Raw genomic sequence first — 16,143 nt, 5'->3', positions numbered from 1 at the left:
TCTTTTGAATTACATCATTGATATAAACTAAAGCAAAAGGAAAGCCACAGAAAACCCAATTTCTGTGAAAAACCTTTAAAAAAGACCCTAGAAACAAATCACAAGCCCATTCTGTAATAGATAATTGCAACATTGGTTGTCTCATCCAATCCAATGCCTACTGGAATCTGTGGTTGCCTAGGTAACATGCCGCACTGGAGATGAAGACCCTAGCTGAACCCATCTCCTTTGGCTCTCCCTACCGCAATAAACTCCCAGTTTATCAAGAGAAAGAAAAAACGAGGGGGTGCCCAACCCAACCTTTTAGGTGATTAAAAATAGAGTGGGATGATGAAGTTGCAGAGCCTCTCACATAGGAGGAGAGTAATGCAGCAGGCCCCTCTTACACATGCCGAATCATAAGGTGAGTACTAAGGTAAATATTCGGGCTGCTGCTTTGTTTCTTTCAGTGTTATTTGTTTTTTCAGTTTTCTAGTAGGGTGACCATAGTTTTACTCATTTCCAGAATAAAGTAGGAGTTCTATTTGTCAAAGGAATTTGGTTATTTAAGCTTTAAGGAAAAGTTGTTACGTTTTTTTGTGTTCCAAACAAGAAGTCTTTTTTAATGTAATTATCCGCAATAAGAAGCTGGAAAAGTTGTTACGTTTTTGATGTATCTATAGTGTAATGCCCCAGAAATTAGAAACCTGGGGGTACCTTTCTTTTATTCTCTATTTATATTTAATTTGTAGACGCGAAAGAATAACTAAAGGGCTAGCCTAATGTCTGTTTACCAGAGTTTCCCACCGAGATGACCGAAACCACCGAGATCTTGGTGGTCTCGGTCAAGACAATACAGTTCTTGTTCCATGTTCTTAAGATTCTAATTTTGTAAGCTGACCTATTCCATTAAATAGGCAGCCCCTCTTGTAATAGAAACAGATTTTGGAGAATAGAATTTTCAGGCCATGTTGCCATTGTTTATGGGAGAATATTGTTGTTTCAACAGCTGGGATAGCTGTGGATAGAGACCCAGGCTGAGAAGGCCATTCCCCTACCCCCTTTCCTCTATCTTCTTTTCTTCATCTTCCTAACCTCCCTACCCTGTTCGATCGCCTTTATTGCTGCTGCCATTCAAAGGTTTACAAGTGCTGTGAGGACCTCTTGAAGATCAGAATCAAGTGACAAACAAGGTCCAGATCTGTTGCTGTTGTGACTTGTGACCAATCGATTGAAGACCCCTGTGCTGCTCCTGCAAGTTGAAGGTTGCTGCAACATCCGAGTCTCATAATTCCACATCCATCCACCAGAACCTGTTGAGAGTTGAGACTTTGAGGGCCAAAACACAACACCAATCATCCCACTCGATCCCTGTTGCAGACTTGCAGGCCATTCTTTTGGCTGGATTGCTCCATAACACCAAACCTTCTAATTTCATTCCCATCCCATAACTCCACCTCCGTCCATCAGAATTGTTTCATATTTGCAGCAAAGCCTCACATCTACAAGGCCTACACTCTATCCAAACTTGAGACCAAGTTGAAGGCTGGTTTGGTCTGCCAGACCTAACCTTCTAATTTTGGTGTTGCTGCCATATCTCCCAACTCCATCATCAAAATTGAGTGAAACTTTCAGCAGTGCTTTCCCTCCATACAAGCTTCAAACGATCCAAGTTTGGTTGAATTCCAAAGGCTGGTATGGTTTGAATCTCCAACTTTCTAATTTATGTCCTAGTTTCTAATTTGGTTTGTAGGTTATTTGGGACTAGTAATCTAGTCTTACATTATTAAGCCATTATTTGGTTGCACTTATCTTGGATTATTTAACTAGAGACATACAAGATGAGATCCCTTGGTGTAGGCTTTTTGCTGATGACATTGTGTTAATGGATGAGCAAAAAGCAGGATTAACGCCAAGTTGGAGTTATGGAGATCTACCTTGGAATCAAAAGCTCTTAAGATAAGTAGAACAAAGACGGAGGACATGGTGTGCAACTTGAGCCACACTATAACGATTAATGAGGTGGTCAATATCGATGATATAGAGATACCTCAAAGTGATTATTTTAAATATCTCGGTTCTATTGTAAATAAAGAAGGCGATAAAGAGGATGATGTCTCCTAAAGAATTAAAATAGGATGGATGAAGAGGAGAAGTGCAACCGGCATACTGTGTGATTGGCGTATCCTTTTAAAACTCAAAGGAAAAATTTATAGGACTGCCATACGACCGGCTATGATGTATGGTGCGGAATGTTGGGCACATAAGAAGCGACAAGTAGATAAACTAAGTGTGGCTGAGATGAGGCTGTTGAGATGGATGTGTGGCAAGGATAAAGCAAGGAATGACCATATTAGAGCAGAGTTGGGAGTAGCCCCTATTCATGAGAAGCTACGGGAGAGTCGTTTGAGGTGGCATGGTCATGTTCAACGGAGGCCTTGGGATGCACCAGTACGGAGGAGTTATTTGATTCAGATTGAATGGTTTAAAAGGGCTAGAGGCAGGCCTAAAATGACCCTAGGAGAAGTTGTGAAAAAAACATGCATAGCTTGGGCCTTGTCTCAAGTATGGCCTTGCACAGAGCTGATTGGAGGGCAACGATCCATGTAGCCGACCCCATTTAGGTGGTATATCCCTGAGTTTTGTCAATGATGTTGTGCTCTTTTATTTTAATAGCATGTTCAATTGTTTTTGTCTTTGCAAGGATCCATGTAGCCGACTCCATTTAGTTGGGATAAGGCTGAGTTGTATCAGCAGTAAGAAGCTTTAGTTTCTCAATTTTTCTTTTCCATAAATAGGAATTTACTCAGCCCTAAAAACACCACATTTTCTTTTCCTGATAAGCATCAAAGTCTCAGTTTTCTTTATGCTATATGGATACATGGTGATGGGAGATGAATTTCTCCACAACTAAGATTGATTCCTTAGTCTAAGTGGGTAGATTCCCAGCAGTATCCTCTTTTTTTCTCTTCAGTTCTCTTCCTTAATCCTAGCTTTCTTAATTGAAGTTTTAGAAGCAATCCAGGAATATTATAGCAGCTATCAAAGCCGTCATAATTGAGTTTTATTCTAAATTAGATTCTAAATATCTGGATTCTCATTCTCTGCAACCTCTATACATATAACAATCTGAATCTGCAAATATTTACGATACATATAGGCTGAAATTTGTCCAACATTTCACCAGACTTGTAAAGTTGTGAGAGTCCAACATTTCACTAGACATATGAAGTTGTGAGACAAGACATTTGAAATTCTTTAAATAAGAACCCAATGAATTTGAATAAAATTGCATACCGTATCTCCGTGAAATAATTTGGTCACCAATTTGTTTCTCTTAACAGACTTTACATGCGGTTTCATCATGTGGAGAATTAGACATTCATAATTAAATCAATCCCAGCATTCATAAAGATTAGCCATTATTGATAGTTGAAATGCTCTAGATGGCTTCTCCTTAGCCTAAGTTCACATTGATCTTCAGATTCTTGTCTGCCTTTATTTCTATACGCTCAATTATGTGATCAGAGACCTATGGAGTAAAAACTATATGAAGCCTACTTGACAAAATTTCATAGTTATGCTACCTTTCCAAATTTTCAAAGTCTGTTTATTACTGTTGTATACCTTTAGGCTTTAGCACACATTCAATAACATGTTTTGGGAATTGCATTTAACGTTGGAATGGGTAAGCGCAGCAATTTTTCTCACAACAACAATATAGTAGTAGTTAAAAAGAATAATAATAACAACTGTTTTGAGTCTAGTGTTAAATACAATTTGGATCAAGCAACATGATATTTTCTCTCTGCCATTTATAATTGATAATAGAAATACCATAAAGGATTTCCTGCCAATGGTAACCCAGCTACCAATGCTGCCAGAATTCCAATGCAAATGAAAAGCTGATTGACAGATCCAAGGGCACCACGAATTTCTGTGGGTGATATCTGGACATAAGGAATGGTAGTTGCTCGTATATTAAAAAAGATACAAATATACAATCCTAATGACCATATTGGCATGCACTGGTTAGTACCTCAGATATGTAAAGTGGCACAATAGCAGATGAGATACCAATTCCAATTCCAGCAAGTAAGCGGCCTACTATCATTGTCTGTACACTCTGAGCTGTAGCACTGAAACAATATTTCAGACCAGGTCAGACACAGTATATACTACCAATAGACTTCCAGAAACTTACTATGAATGACAAAGGACAAACCATAGAAATGCCCCAACTGCAAGTGGGATTGCATCAAGTTGAAAAGTCCTTGTTCTACCAAACTTGTCAGCCAATGATCCTCCAGTGAATGAACCAATAGTGGCACCCGCTAGGGTTGAGCTAACAACCCATCCTAACCAAAACATTGAACTGCATAAGCATTTAAATTCCAGTACATGAACGCAAAAAATTGAAATTCTAATGCTGCAAAATATAACTAAAATCTGAAAATACATGATCCAGGCGGTAACAGTAAAGCAGGAAACAAAATGGATTCTTACGATATAAAATGAGAAGGTTGAGATTTTGACCACCATAAGGGTTACTCACTCTCTTTGACCTGTTTTTGGGCTGAGGTAGGGGGAATACGAAGAGAAACTTTACCCTTTCCCAACACCATTTCTCCTCAACCAGAAAATTTACTCACATAAGACAGCATAACACCGACTTTACAACTCTAAATAAGATTACTTCAAACTCAGTCAAGACAGAGACCACGGATACAAGAGCTCAAACACCCTTTGAGAGACATGGTCTGTCAAAGAAGGTGCCTGCTCGAAAATCCTGGCATTTTTTTTCTTCAAAGACTCCAGTAAATTATATTGGTATTTGGTAGCATTAAGGCAAAGGATTGACTATTAAACATTGCAAAATATAATCAAGAACTGAGAAGAGGGCCTGAAGGTAATAGAGTAGAGCTCAAAAAAGATTATGCAAAAGTAATATAACAAGATCTGAGAGAATGAATACAGAAATGACTAAATTCTTTTTCCTTTTACTAAGAAAAATAATTTATTTCAGGAAGAGAAAATAATATGGGTGAGGTAGGTGAGAAAAGGCATAATGCCTGTGTGCTAACAGCAGCTATGTCTTAAAAGATTGGAGAGGCAGAACAGGTTTCATAAACCAACCCCAAGTTAATTGGGATAAGGTTTATTTTACTGGAGTAATGTTATTGGAGTGAACAGAAAAGAAAATAGGGGGCATCTAGGTCACATAGCACAGGAAACACTTTAATTTCATCAAATAGAAATGAAGCAAAAAGGACTATGCACATGATCCAGGCCTCCCTTTAGATATAGAAAGACAATGATTGCAGCACTTGCCTTTTAACACAGTGTTCTCAGCAATTCCCAGATCTTTAGCTAGGTACTCAAGAGCCCCATTCACCACACTGCAGCAGATGAACAAGAGAATATAATAAGCAGCACTCCTGCTCATGCCTTTATGCAACCTTCCTGAATTGTTATATTAAATGAAATATGACACATAAATTTTAAGCCCCTAATTATTGTCTACACAATATGTATGTTTTGGATTTTTTGTGGAAAGAAATAAAATTTCATGGACCAAAAATAAGAGAATGTTATTTTCTGTAGTTAAACTACAACACACCCTAGATGATATCCAAACAAAATAGCTCCAAGACAAGCAACACCAACATAGGGCAAAACTGATCCGGATGATTTCCCTTGAGGCTTGGTTAAGGCAATATCCTCAAGATCTTCACCTACAATACACAAACCACAATGTCATATGCTTAAAAGTGCAAAAGGTCAGTGGAGAAACCAAGATATCAAGAATACTGGGCAGAAACCCAAATAAATGCTGAAACTTCTTAAAGTGTGTGAACATTTCCATAAAGACATTACATAAATCCTTACTACAGGTTTTTAAATGGTCACAAAGAAAGAGTTGACATGCTATCCACCAGGAGGGACAGAGAGAGAGAGAGAGAGAGAGAACAAAAGAAAAGAGAAAGTAACGAAACATTCAACATGCTGAGGCACAATCAAACTTCGATGCATCCAAATGGATCAACAAATTCAGTGTTGATATTCTCCAGAAGCAATACGAGGGAATTACACTAAGAAATCTCGTCTACAATCCAAAGCCAACAAAAGGAGAAGTATGTTCACTTCCTATAAAGAGGAGCTATGCATGCTCACGACGGCTTGACAAGACTTATATCAATTAATGCTTCCATTTCCTCTTGGTAAACATAGATCATCAAACTTGAATAAATGGACCATAATTTTTTTAAAGCAGATCGAAAAGAACTGTCAACTAAGCAATTCAAGCATGGACTAACTAAGAGATGGCCTTGTCATTTAAAATATCAGACATGACATAACAATAGCGACATATCGGTTGCCACATTAACAAAGGATTGGAAAACCCCACCCCACACCCCCAGCATAAGAATAACATTTATAGGCTGCAATTAGCCCCAAAAATGATTGCCTTTCACACATACAAACACAAGTAAAGTTATTGCATTCTCATTGGTTTACAAAAGTTATAGAACACAGGTAATATGGCTCTTAATTTGAAGTGCCCAGAAAACACGGTTCATAAAAAATGTTTGAATTAATACTATCCATTCAATTCATATACTGCACCGAAGACACACGCATCGGATATCATAGGCAAGGAAACTGCAGATAGAAGAAAGAGAGAAGAAACGACTAAACTGGTCACAGGCTTCAGCCCACAATCATTTACTTGCTCACGTTGAAAAAGGTACCGAAGTGGAAATCTAGCAATCAGGACTGAAAGTTCACGATTTCAAGATACTTGGGCCATTTATTATTGAAAGCATTGGAAGCCCATGAACATTTTGCCAGAAAGTACGCCATGATACAAGCAAAGGACAAAGAAAAAAAGGAAAAGTGTTGGAATTTTAAATTCATTTAAAATATTTGATTCAAAAAATTTTTATTCTTTATTATAAAGTTTATCAGAGGGTTTTGTCGCTTCCTAATAGACACCTAAATGACCAATGGGTGTACCTATTAGAAGACTTGTTTGAATGGTAAACAAACAAGTCTTATGGAAAAAGGCATGTTTTATGGGCATATCCTTTGGAGACAACCCTTGGGGGTGCCTTTTCTTCTCCTATATAAAGTGAAGAGTCTTGTCCATTTCTCTAATAATTTTTTAGAAAACCTTTTTTGTTTTTCTCTCAGCTTTGTTTCTATGTTGTTTATATCCAATTGAGTGCAACTCTCCATGCCCTTAGTAGCCTAGTATTTGAAGTGTATCATTACTAGATAGCTTTAACTGGAGCCGCTATTTTATCTTGGAGGCTGATTCGCAAGGACCCGGCTGCACCATAGGGGGCGTCTACAATCTTAAGGAGATTGACTTTTGTCACGACTCAGCCCCACCGTTTCTTTTATTTTTTTCATGTTTTTCAGGCTTATGACGCGTTATATGGTGCTTGAGATTGTCGTCATTGATCTCGGTTTGTCTACATTAAGATAAGTAATCTAACCCCTTAGTTACATATATATGGATATGTATGTTTTGAAAGATTGTTTCCAACAAAAAGAGACAAGAATTATATGTATTAAAAAAAAAAAAAAAAAAAACTAAAACATTTACCAATACTAAATCTGAACGAACAAAATGAACTCACAATGGATTAGCACGAAGAATTAAAAATAAAGTGAAATAGCCAAAATGAGAATTGACATGGGGCGTGGCGAACAAACCTGAAGCTTGAGCCTTGACTGATCTAGCCTTCAGAGATGGCCTGAAGATGGTATCTACTCTCATCCTTGCAGGAGCAAGTTGTGCTCCCATAACCAGTGAAGCAACGCGTGACCCAGAGCCAGAAGCTCTATCTGTCTGGGAAAGATTCTTCACACTTGAACTTCTATTTCCAAGTCCACCAAAACCAGAAAAGACCCTACGGTTCTGAAGCTCTGAACCTACACTTCCCTTTAAAGTAAAGCTTGACGCTTGCATTTTTTTCAACCTGCGAAGGAGTCTAATTTAAAAAAATAAAAAAATAAAAAAATCGTTTTGAAGAGAAATGACCATAGTAGAAACACTGAAATGAAAATATCTGCAAACTAGAAAACACAATTCGAAGAGATCTGACCACAAGAAACAAAATGTGGAAGAAAAAGCCAAACGAGATCCGAAAGCGACTTCCAAGGAATCACAGGAACAAAACTTGAATCAGGAATAAATTACAGAGAATGTTGTTCACACAGACGATCACACGGATAACCATTTTTGTAAAAATAAGGAACTTAAAACAGTAGATCGAGAAGAAATCAACAGTGAAATGAAATCGGAATTGTCGAGAATCAAGGGAAGAAGGGAAACCTGTAACGGTAACTGGACGATCACGAAGTTATAGTGGCTTCAGCTCTCCCTCGCTTCCGACTGTGTGTCGGTGTTCCCACTTGTATTGCAGAGAATCAAAAGAAAAGGAAGTTTCGGTAGGTCCACCGTGATTACGAATTAAGATTGCAGATGAAACAGTGGAAGGGGGAAGGGGGAAGGGGGCAATAATGAGGCAGCGCAGAACTCAAGCCACACTCTCTCTCTCCTTTTTAGTACTTAATTTCCGTTTAAACGCCTCTTCGAACGGTAATGAAATTCCCACCGTAAGGCCCGGAACGAGGTAGGTAGATGTAGATCGATGTAAAGGAGGAATGTGAGGGTGGAAGGTTTTTACCACTTACTGCTTACTACGCAGGTCTCGGATGGGATGGGGACGAGGCGTGGACACGTATTACACATTTACACTATTACTATTACTCCATTAATGGGCTTTTTGATCAATGAAATTGCCTTTAACCAAAAAAAAAAAAAAAATTTAATGGTTTTTTTTTAACAATTCACCATAAATATAACTCCTTTTGATATGTACGATGTATGGGAGACCGGTTAAAGGTAAGAAAAAAAACCTTTTTATTACTTTTCCCTCCAGCAACACCGGCGAGCGAGTCTAACTCAGTTTCACCACTCACCTGTCAAAACTGTGGTCTGGGCCTCTTGGGCCCTTAGCTCTTTGGCGATAGAAAACCTTTTGACTTTCCTGATCCATATGGATTGTGGATTCTTGCTCAAACAATGACAGTCCATGCTTATCTAATCCCAACTTAGATCTTGGATCCATATATTAGGATGTATGTATGTGGCTGACTCATTAGGTGGTTGGATCTTTAAACAAGACTAAATACCACTAAAGTGGAAGTGTTTGATTAGGGACGGGGTTGTTCTCTCTATGAATAAGGCAAACCAAGACTCTTACCAAAAAAACAAAACAATAATAAGGCAAACCAAGACAAATGGCTAGTCTCAATCAAAATCAGATAACAGAGAATTTGTGAAAACTTACTTCAATTATTGTTGTCTTTTTTACTGATTTTGAATCGTGTCATCATCATAGAGTCTAGGGGTTTATGGCCACGGAAATCATGAGGACTTGTTTGGATGTTTGGAAAGGGATTTTGATGGGATACAAATAAAAGGGGGATTTTCCTAACAATTCTCCCATGGATGAGGTAAAATAACATTATGTGGATATTCAGGGCGAGAATTCCGTTAAAGCACCAGGCTTTCCTATTCGAATGAACGTGGTTTTTTCCACCCCTCTCGTCTCGAAGTCCCATCGATTCGGTGGAACTCTTGTAGGGGTGTCAATCGATCGACTTCGGTTAGTCCTAATAAGTTTTTATCAATTTAAACTTTGCACCGTTATTGTACTTTTAGATAAGGATGTCAAAATAGAACCGAAATCGAAACCGGAATCGACCATTTATGATCGAATTGAATCACACCGCAGAAAAATGATCCGGTTTTGATTTTATAGGTTCTTTTTCCAGTTCGATTTTAACTTTCACCGTAAAATCGCGATTCTAAACTGATTAAGAAACCGGAAATATCGAATAGAAACCGATACCTCTTACTTTAATACTAACCCATGCATCAATTGGATTAATTAATAACATATAATTAATTTAATAAATATAATTATTGCATCAACTTGAAGTATAAAATAAGTAAAATGCCATGGGTTAACTATATATTATATTAGTTTAAGTATGAATTGAAAATTATGGATGATATTAAAATGGATTAACAAAATCCTACTTTTTAATAGAAGAAATAGTTTGCTCATTGTTGTGACAAATTCTGACTCACGCAATGGTTTGCCTGGTCGGGTCGTCCTCGGGTGGTCCTGCACATGCAAAACCACAAAAGACAAAGAAGTGCCGGCCTGAGCCGATTAGTATGCTCCGATGCCTAAGTCAGAGCTTGCAACAAATAAATCTTAAGCTAACGAGCTTAAAATTAGGAAAAGTGAAGTCCCCATACCTTAGCCTGGCATAGCTATTTATAGCTTTGAGTCGCTAAATGGTATTCGACTTTTGCCTGTTTATAGATAATAACTTCGGTTCCCTGTAATCCTTGGTGGCAGAATCCCTGGTTGACACGTGTGTCCTAGGGTCATGCATAAGGTGTGATTCTAGGGTCATGGGGGATGCATGACTCTTAATCTGACCGGAGTTAATTGTGGTGGGTTACTGTTAACTGGGGTTAATCTGGTTATTCCCGATGTGCGTGGCTGACCCGACCCGCTCGTTGACCGAACTGTAGATGGTCTTGTTTGGCCACGTGTTATGAGATGATTGGCTTGGCTGGTTATGGCCCATCACAGGCCCCCCACTCATATCGAACGTATTCGTTTGATAAGAGTAGATCGGGTATGCCGCGTCTCGAATCTTCTTGACCCAATACCCTACTGATACCCAATGGTCGCATTAAATATCGTCCGTACTGTGTCAGGAAGTGGGTGTCAGTTACACGATGTGTCGCTTCTTGAGCTGGCGCGTGGCAACTGTCATCATTAGCCTCGGGCATACGAATCGCCGTGTATTTTCATCCGTTCGATCAATGATCCATGGCCGTTGGATTATTAGGCTTTCCCACCCTTTTTTCCTATAAATAGGCATCCTTCTTTCGCTCCTTCCTTAGCTGCTTTTCGCCATCTTCTCTCCCAACGCTTTCGTGCTTCGGGTTTTCTTTACTCTTGGTGTCTAGCTCTTTTCCTTGCCTCGTAGTTCATCCCTTCTTCTTCCAAGAGTAAGTATGTCATTTGTTAGTGATTTCGAACCAATTCCTGCCAAAGGAGATGTCAAGGGCTTTAGCGAGGATAGCGACCCAGAGGGTCCCTCCTCGGAGCCACTTTTTGATTCGAGCGAGAGCGAAGAAGTGACGTCCCGATCTGTCAGAGAATTGTCTACCCGGCCAAAGACAGTTCTTCCCTACCACTCCGGGGCAAAGGCTTCCAGTTGCATCCATGACGATCGAACCGCTGTCCCGTAGGGTCGTCGCTACTATGAAGAAGGGCAGGGATCGATAGAGCACGATGATGAGGGCTCTCCTGATCCCGACGATGAGGGAGTGGCCGAAGCGACATACGTAGAACCCCGCAAGCGGGCTCCTCAAAAGGTGGAGGACTATAAGTGCACGTATACTAACGTCGCTATAGCTGCTCTCAGGAAGAAGTACCATATTCCTTCTGACGTGGTTACTCATCGGCCGAACCGACATGAGAGGGCCAGCTCTCCTCGCTTTCCTGAGGTCTACATCCACATGCATCCCTTTATTTTGATGTGTTGGACCATTGGGGTTTGGCCCCAAGTCAGGTCATGCCAAATTCTTGGAAAACCATTTTTAGTTTTTTCATTTACATGTCTGTCCGTAATCGAGAGCCGACCATCCCTCTCTTTGCCTACTTTTACTGTTTGAAGAAGTACAACGACGGGTGGTACTATTTTACCCAGCGCGACCTTGGCGATACATGGAAGCAGTTTAGATTTTTCAATGAAGTTCCGCCGTCCAACAAATATTGGAAGGGAAAATTCGTTTTTGCAGTCATTCCAGGCAATCCATTAAGATCGGGGTGGCCAAAAATTGACCTTCGGGTCGGGAATCGTTTGGTTGGTCTAACCTAAGAGGAGTAAGAGTCGGTGAAAACCACTCTTCTGGGCCCCAAGTTCGATGTGCGAAACCTTCATTCAAAGGTCTTCCTCGTCAAATGGGGTCTTAGTCCAGGTCAGTCCAACCCTTCCCCTTTTCCTTTTTTCTCTCTTCTTTTTTTTTTTTTTGTTTGACAGTGTTGTTCCTTTAATTATTTTCCTCTGTATGCTCAGTGAACAAGGATGCGGACGAGCCTCCAATGCAAAGAAGCAGAGAGCCGCCAAAGAGAGTAACAAGGCTACGGACGAAGCTGTGAGGGTCCTTCCCGAGCATACTATAGGCTCGGGTATTCAGAGAGACACGGAGAAAGAAAGAGAGAAGGAGAAAAGCAAGGGCCTTGCCGAGGTGAAGGAGGTTGGTAGGACCCCTCCTCCTAGGGACAATAAAAATAAGAGAAAAGTTGGTGATACTGGTCTTCCCGATGTTCAGGGAAGAAATAAGAAGCAGGAAGATGGGAGTTCATCCCTCCCACTTAGCACAGATAACATGCCCCTCTCGGATCGGCTGGTTCTCAACCGACCCGACATCTTCAACCCTCGATGGGTTCTTAGTCCATCTGACTCGACCACCGCAAACTGCGCGGTGGCCCGAGAGCTATTGGTAAAGGGTCGTCTCCCCCGAGATGTGGCCTAACTGAAGTCTCATTCTCATCGTCGTTTTGTCGACATCGCGTACAACGAGATTGCTAAGGTACTGACCCGTCGTGAGCCTTGTCCTTATTCCCATGGTTATCTTATCCTATTTTCTTACTTTTCAAATTTTCTCCAGGGTCTCCTTCATTCTGTCAAGGCGATGAAGCGGGTCGAGTACCTGATGGAGTCAAATCGTAAGCTTGCGCAAGAGCTGAAAGATTCCAAGGCTTATGTCGAGACCCTTTCCAAGAGTAAGGCGGAGACAAAAGGCGAGATGGCCAAAGTCCAAGCCGAGCTGTCTACCTCCCTCGTTCAGAAGAGCGCCCTTCTTAACGAGCAAACCCTCCTTAATGACAGTATCGCGACGATGAAGTAGCAACTCGAAGAGGCCAGGTCGTCTAAGGAGGAGCTGAAGAAGACTTTTGAGGAGGCGACTGCTAAGGCCCGGGTCGAGGCTGTTGAGAGCTTCAAGAATTCTAAAGAATTTATCGATTTGGTTTATGAGTACAATGCTGAAGCTTTTGGGCTCGGGATCCACACCACCTATCACCACATCCACAAATCTGACCCGGGGTATAGTTTTGCCAATTTTGATCAGTATGACCCGGAGATAGAGAAGAAAGTGGCAAATGCCAAGGAGGAAGATCTGAGGAATACTCTGGAAGAGAACATTCCTAAAGCCTCTAAGGCGACGGAGGTGATGGGAGACCCAAAGGTTCTTGATGTTGTGGACTCGACCCGTGCCCCTCCTGCCAATGTTACCAAATCCGATGACCCGACAACTGATCCTTCTACCGAGGGACAGACTAATGTAGTGGTGGTATAGCCTACCCTTGGTAGTTTAGATTGTTTGTTGTTTTTTCTTTTTGTTTTTTTTGTTTGCTTTCTTGAAAAGATCATCCATGTGTTGGTGGTTAGGTCAGTACAGTTAGTACCGACCTCCTTCTGTAATTTTTGTATCTACAAGTTAATGGAATGTCTTTCTTTCTCTCATGTGACGTATAATTTTACTTATCGCTTTATACTTCGGGTATGATGCCTCACGGGTGAGGGTTTGTCCATTTATTTATTGCTTTACGCATCGGGCATAGTGTCTCACGGATGAGGCCTCTTGTGTCTCACGGATGAGGCCTTTTGTGGTACCCCATCTTGAGGTCGGGTACCTTTATTTTATGAAATATTTGACAGAGGATGAATCTATGAAACGAACTGCTGTATACTCCTGGTATATTGCTTGTTTTGGAAATACAAATTGCTAATCACATAACTCTGTAGACATTTTATTGATAGAACCTCCTTAGATTTAACGAATTCCAAGGCCTCGGGATATCCTCGCCCCCTGAGTTTTCAGATGATATGTGCCTGGCCGTATTATCCTAGAAACTATATACGGTCCTTCCCAGTTCAAGGGGAGCTAGCCGGTGTTGCGTGGGCCAGATGTGCGTGTTTTTCTGAGTACCAGATCCCCAACCCTGAACATTCATGGTGGCACTCGGGAATTATAGTATCGGGCTGTGCATTGTTGGTATGCTTGATTCCTAATCAGCGCTTCTTCCCTTACTTCATCCAGGAAATCGAGGTTTGCTCGCAGCCCATCCTCATTAGCTTCTTCGCCAAAGTACGCAACCCAATGTGATGTGGCCAAGACTTCGACCGAGGTCAAGGCTTCAGTGCCATAGGCTAACCTGAATGGAGTTTCCCCCGTTGGTGTTTAGACTGTTGTTCTGTAAGCCCATAGTACACTGGGTAATTCTTCAACCCATTTCGCCTTTGCCTCCTGTAATCTTTTCTTGATCCCATCAAGCATTGTTCGGTTCGTGACTTCCACCTGGCCATTACACTGGGGAGTCGCTATGACCGTTCTTCTGTATTTTATATGGTAATGTCCACAGAAAGCTTGGAAAGCAGGGTTGTCAAATTGCTTGCTATTATCTGTGAGCAATACCTTGGGGAGCCCAAACCGATATATGACCATGTCGTGAAAGAATTTCTCCATATTTTTCTCGGTAATGGTTGCTAGCGGCTTGGCCTCCACCCACTTTGTGAAATAGTCTATGGCTACAACCAGGTACTTCCTATTCCCCGATGCCGAGGTGAAGTTCCCAAGTAGATCCATCCCCCACATTGCAAATGGGATAGGACTAAGCAGGGAGGTCAAGTGTGTCGTCGGTTGGTGTAGTACCAGAGTGAACAACTGACATTGCTCACAGGTCTTGACATAGCTCATTGCTTCTTACTCCATCTTGGGCCAATAGAAGCCCTGCCTCAATATTTTGTATGCCAATGCCCGACCACCCAGGTAGTTTTCTTAAATGCCCTCATGTACTTCTGTCAGGGCATATCTTGCTCCTGCTGACTCGAGGCACCGTAGTAATGGCGTGCTTACAGCCCTTTGGTACAGTACTCCATCAATCAATGTGTAACAAGCTGCCCTTGTCACGCCCCCATCCCAACAAGGGATAAAATACATTATAAAGGGTGACTAGGACGACACGTGTCATCCTACTAAACCGCCCGGATCACTGACACAGTGTCCCAACGCACAGTCAAATCAATATTAACACAATATAATATTAGAACACGGAAAAAAGAATATTACATTCCAAGGATCAGTAGTATTGCGGAAGCGTATAAATCGAATAGTTACAAGATGTTCAAAGGCTAGATGATAAATACAGTAATTAGTTACATTTCCAATAACCATCTAATAACTATCAAAATGGTATAACGGTAAATATTTCAACATAGGCCTTAGCCCCAAAAGTAAATCAAAAGGGATCAAGTCCCGAATATCCTCACGGCCCGTAGGCACAATCATCGCAAGGACACCCGTCGCCATGCTCCTCAAACACGGCCTCCGGCTCCTCCACACCAATCTCATCGTATCCCGAGGGCTGAACTCCAAGTCCTGCGAGATATCCGTCACCTGCATCATAATCTAAAAAATGTGCGCACGAGGGGGTTAGCTCCACTGAGCCAGTGAGGGGATGGGGATGCACAAACACGCAATTCACATAGTCCAATGATGCATGTACATGTTAAGTCCATTTTTCCACCTAACAAACAACTAAGTCAATGGCATATGCTACTGTGACAACTCGGGAGACACTGTGGGTCACTAAACTTATCGCCACAATGAAACCTCAATTGTCACGTGGGACCTACGCCGATCGAAGCCTCCAAGACCACTCAGTGGCAGACCCCTGATAACCAATACTACCATGACTGGCCTCTCCCACCTCCACAGAATCCGGTGTACTGATTACCCAACACCTAAACCCCTGTTGGTAAGGGTCGTAGCATAAGGGTGTGAAATCCTAGCCACAAATATACTACATGCAAGTCCTATCGTCCCGAGAGGTAATTCGGGCGCATCAACTTTTCATCTAGTTTAGTGCCCGGTTACCAGCACGGCACGGCGCATATAGTTCAACATAGCATTCAACATAATTTCTTCATAAATGTATATAGTATTCGGGGTTCCGGCACCGGTACCCACCGGCACCGAGACCCATCAAA

At 41.3% G+C, this 16,143-nt stretch overlaps 1 protein-coding gene across 3 annotated transcripts in view; it reads right to left on the bottom strand.

Moving 5' to 3' along the window:
- LOC122646064 (plastidic glucose transporter 4) overlaps nt 1-16,143 on the bottom strand; it is a 28,365-nt gene that overhangs the window by 7,908 nt on the left and 4,314 nt on the right. Inside the window, exons 2-8 of one of the 3 annotated variants that reach the window (XM_043839535.1) lie at nt 15,520-15,523; nt 7,702-7,967; nt 5,600-5,714; nt 5,311-5,378; nt 4,205-4,337; nt 4,019-4,118; nt 3,817-3,929 (exon numbers count right to left, since the gene is read on the bottom strand). In XM_043839535.1, coding sequence (XP_043695470.1) covers nt 3,817-3,929; nt 4,019-4,118; nt 4,205-4,337; nt 5,311-5,378; nt 5,600-5,714; nt 7,702-7,957 — 785 coding nt within the window. In that variant the 5' untranslated portion in view covers nt 7,958-7,967; nt 15,520-15,523. Of the gene's footprint in view, nt 1-3,816; nt 3,930-4,018; nt 4,119-4,204; nt 4,338-5,310; nt 5,379-5,599; nt 5,715-7,701; nt 7,971-8,292; nt 8,401-15,519; nt 15,524-16,143 lie in introns of those variants that run through there. The other 2 variants (XM_043839533.1, XM_043839534.1) reach the window with 2 other exon arrangements.

The sequence above is a fragment of the Telopea speciosissima genome, chromosome 11, assembly GCF_018873765.1.
Source record: "Telopea speciosissima isolate NSW1024214 ecotype Mountain lineage chromosome 11, Tspe_v1, whole genome shotgun sequence".
Lineage (NCBI taxonomy): Eukaryota > Viridiplantae > Streptophyta > Magnoliopsida > Proteales > Proteaceae > Telopea > Telopea speciosissima.
This window is presented reverse-complemented; position numbering and strand designations above follow the sequence as displayed.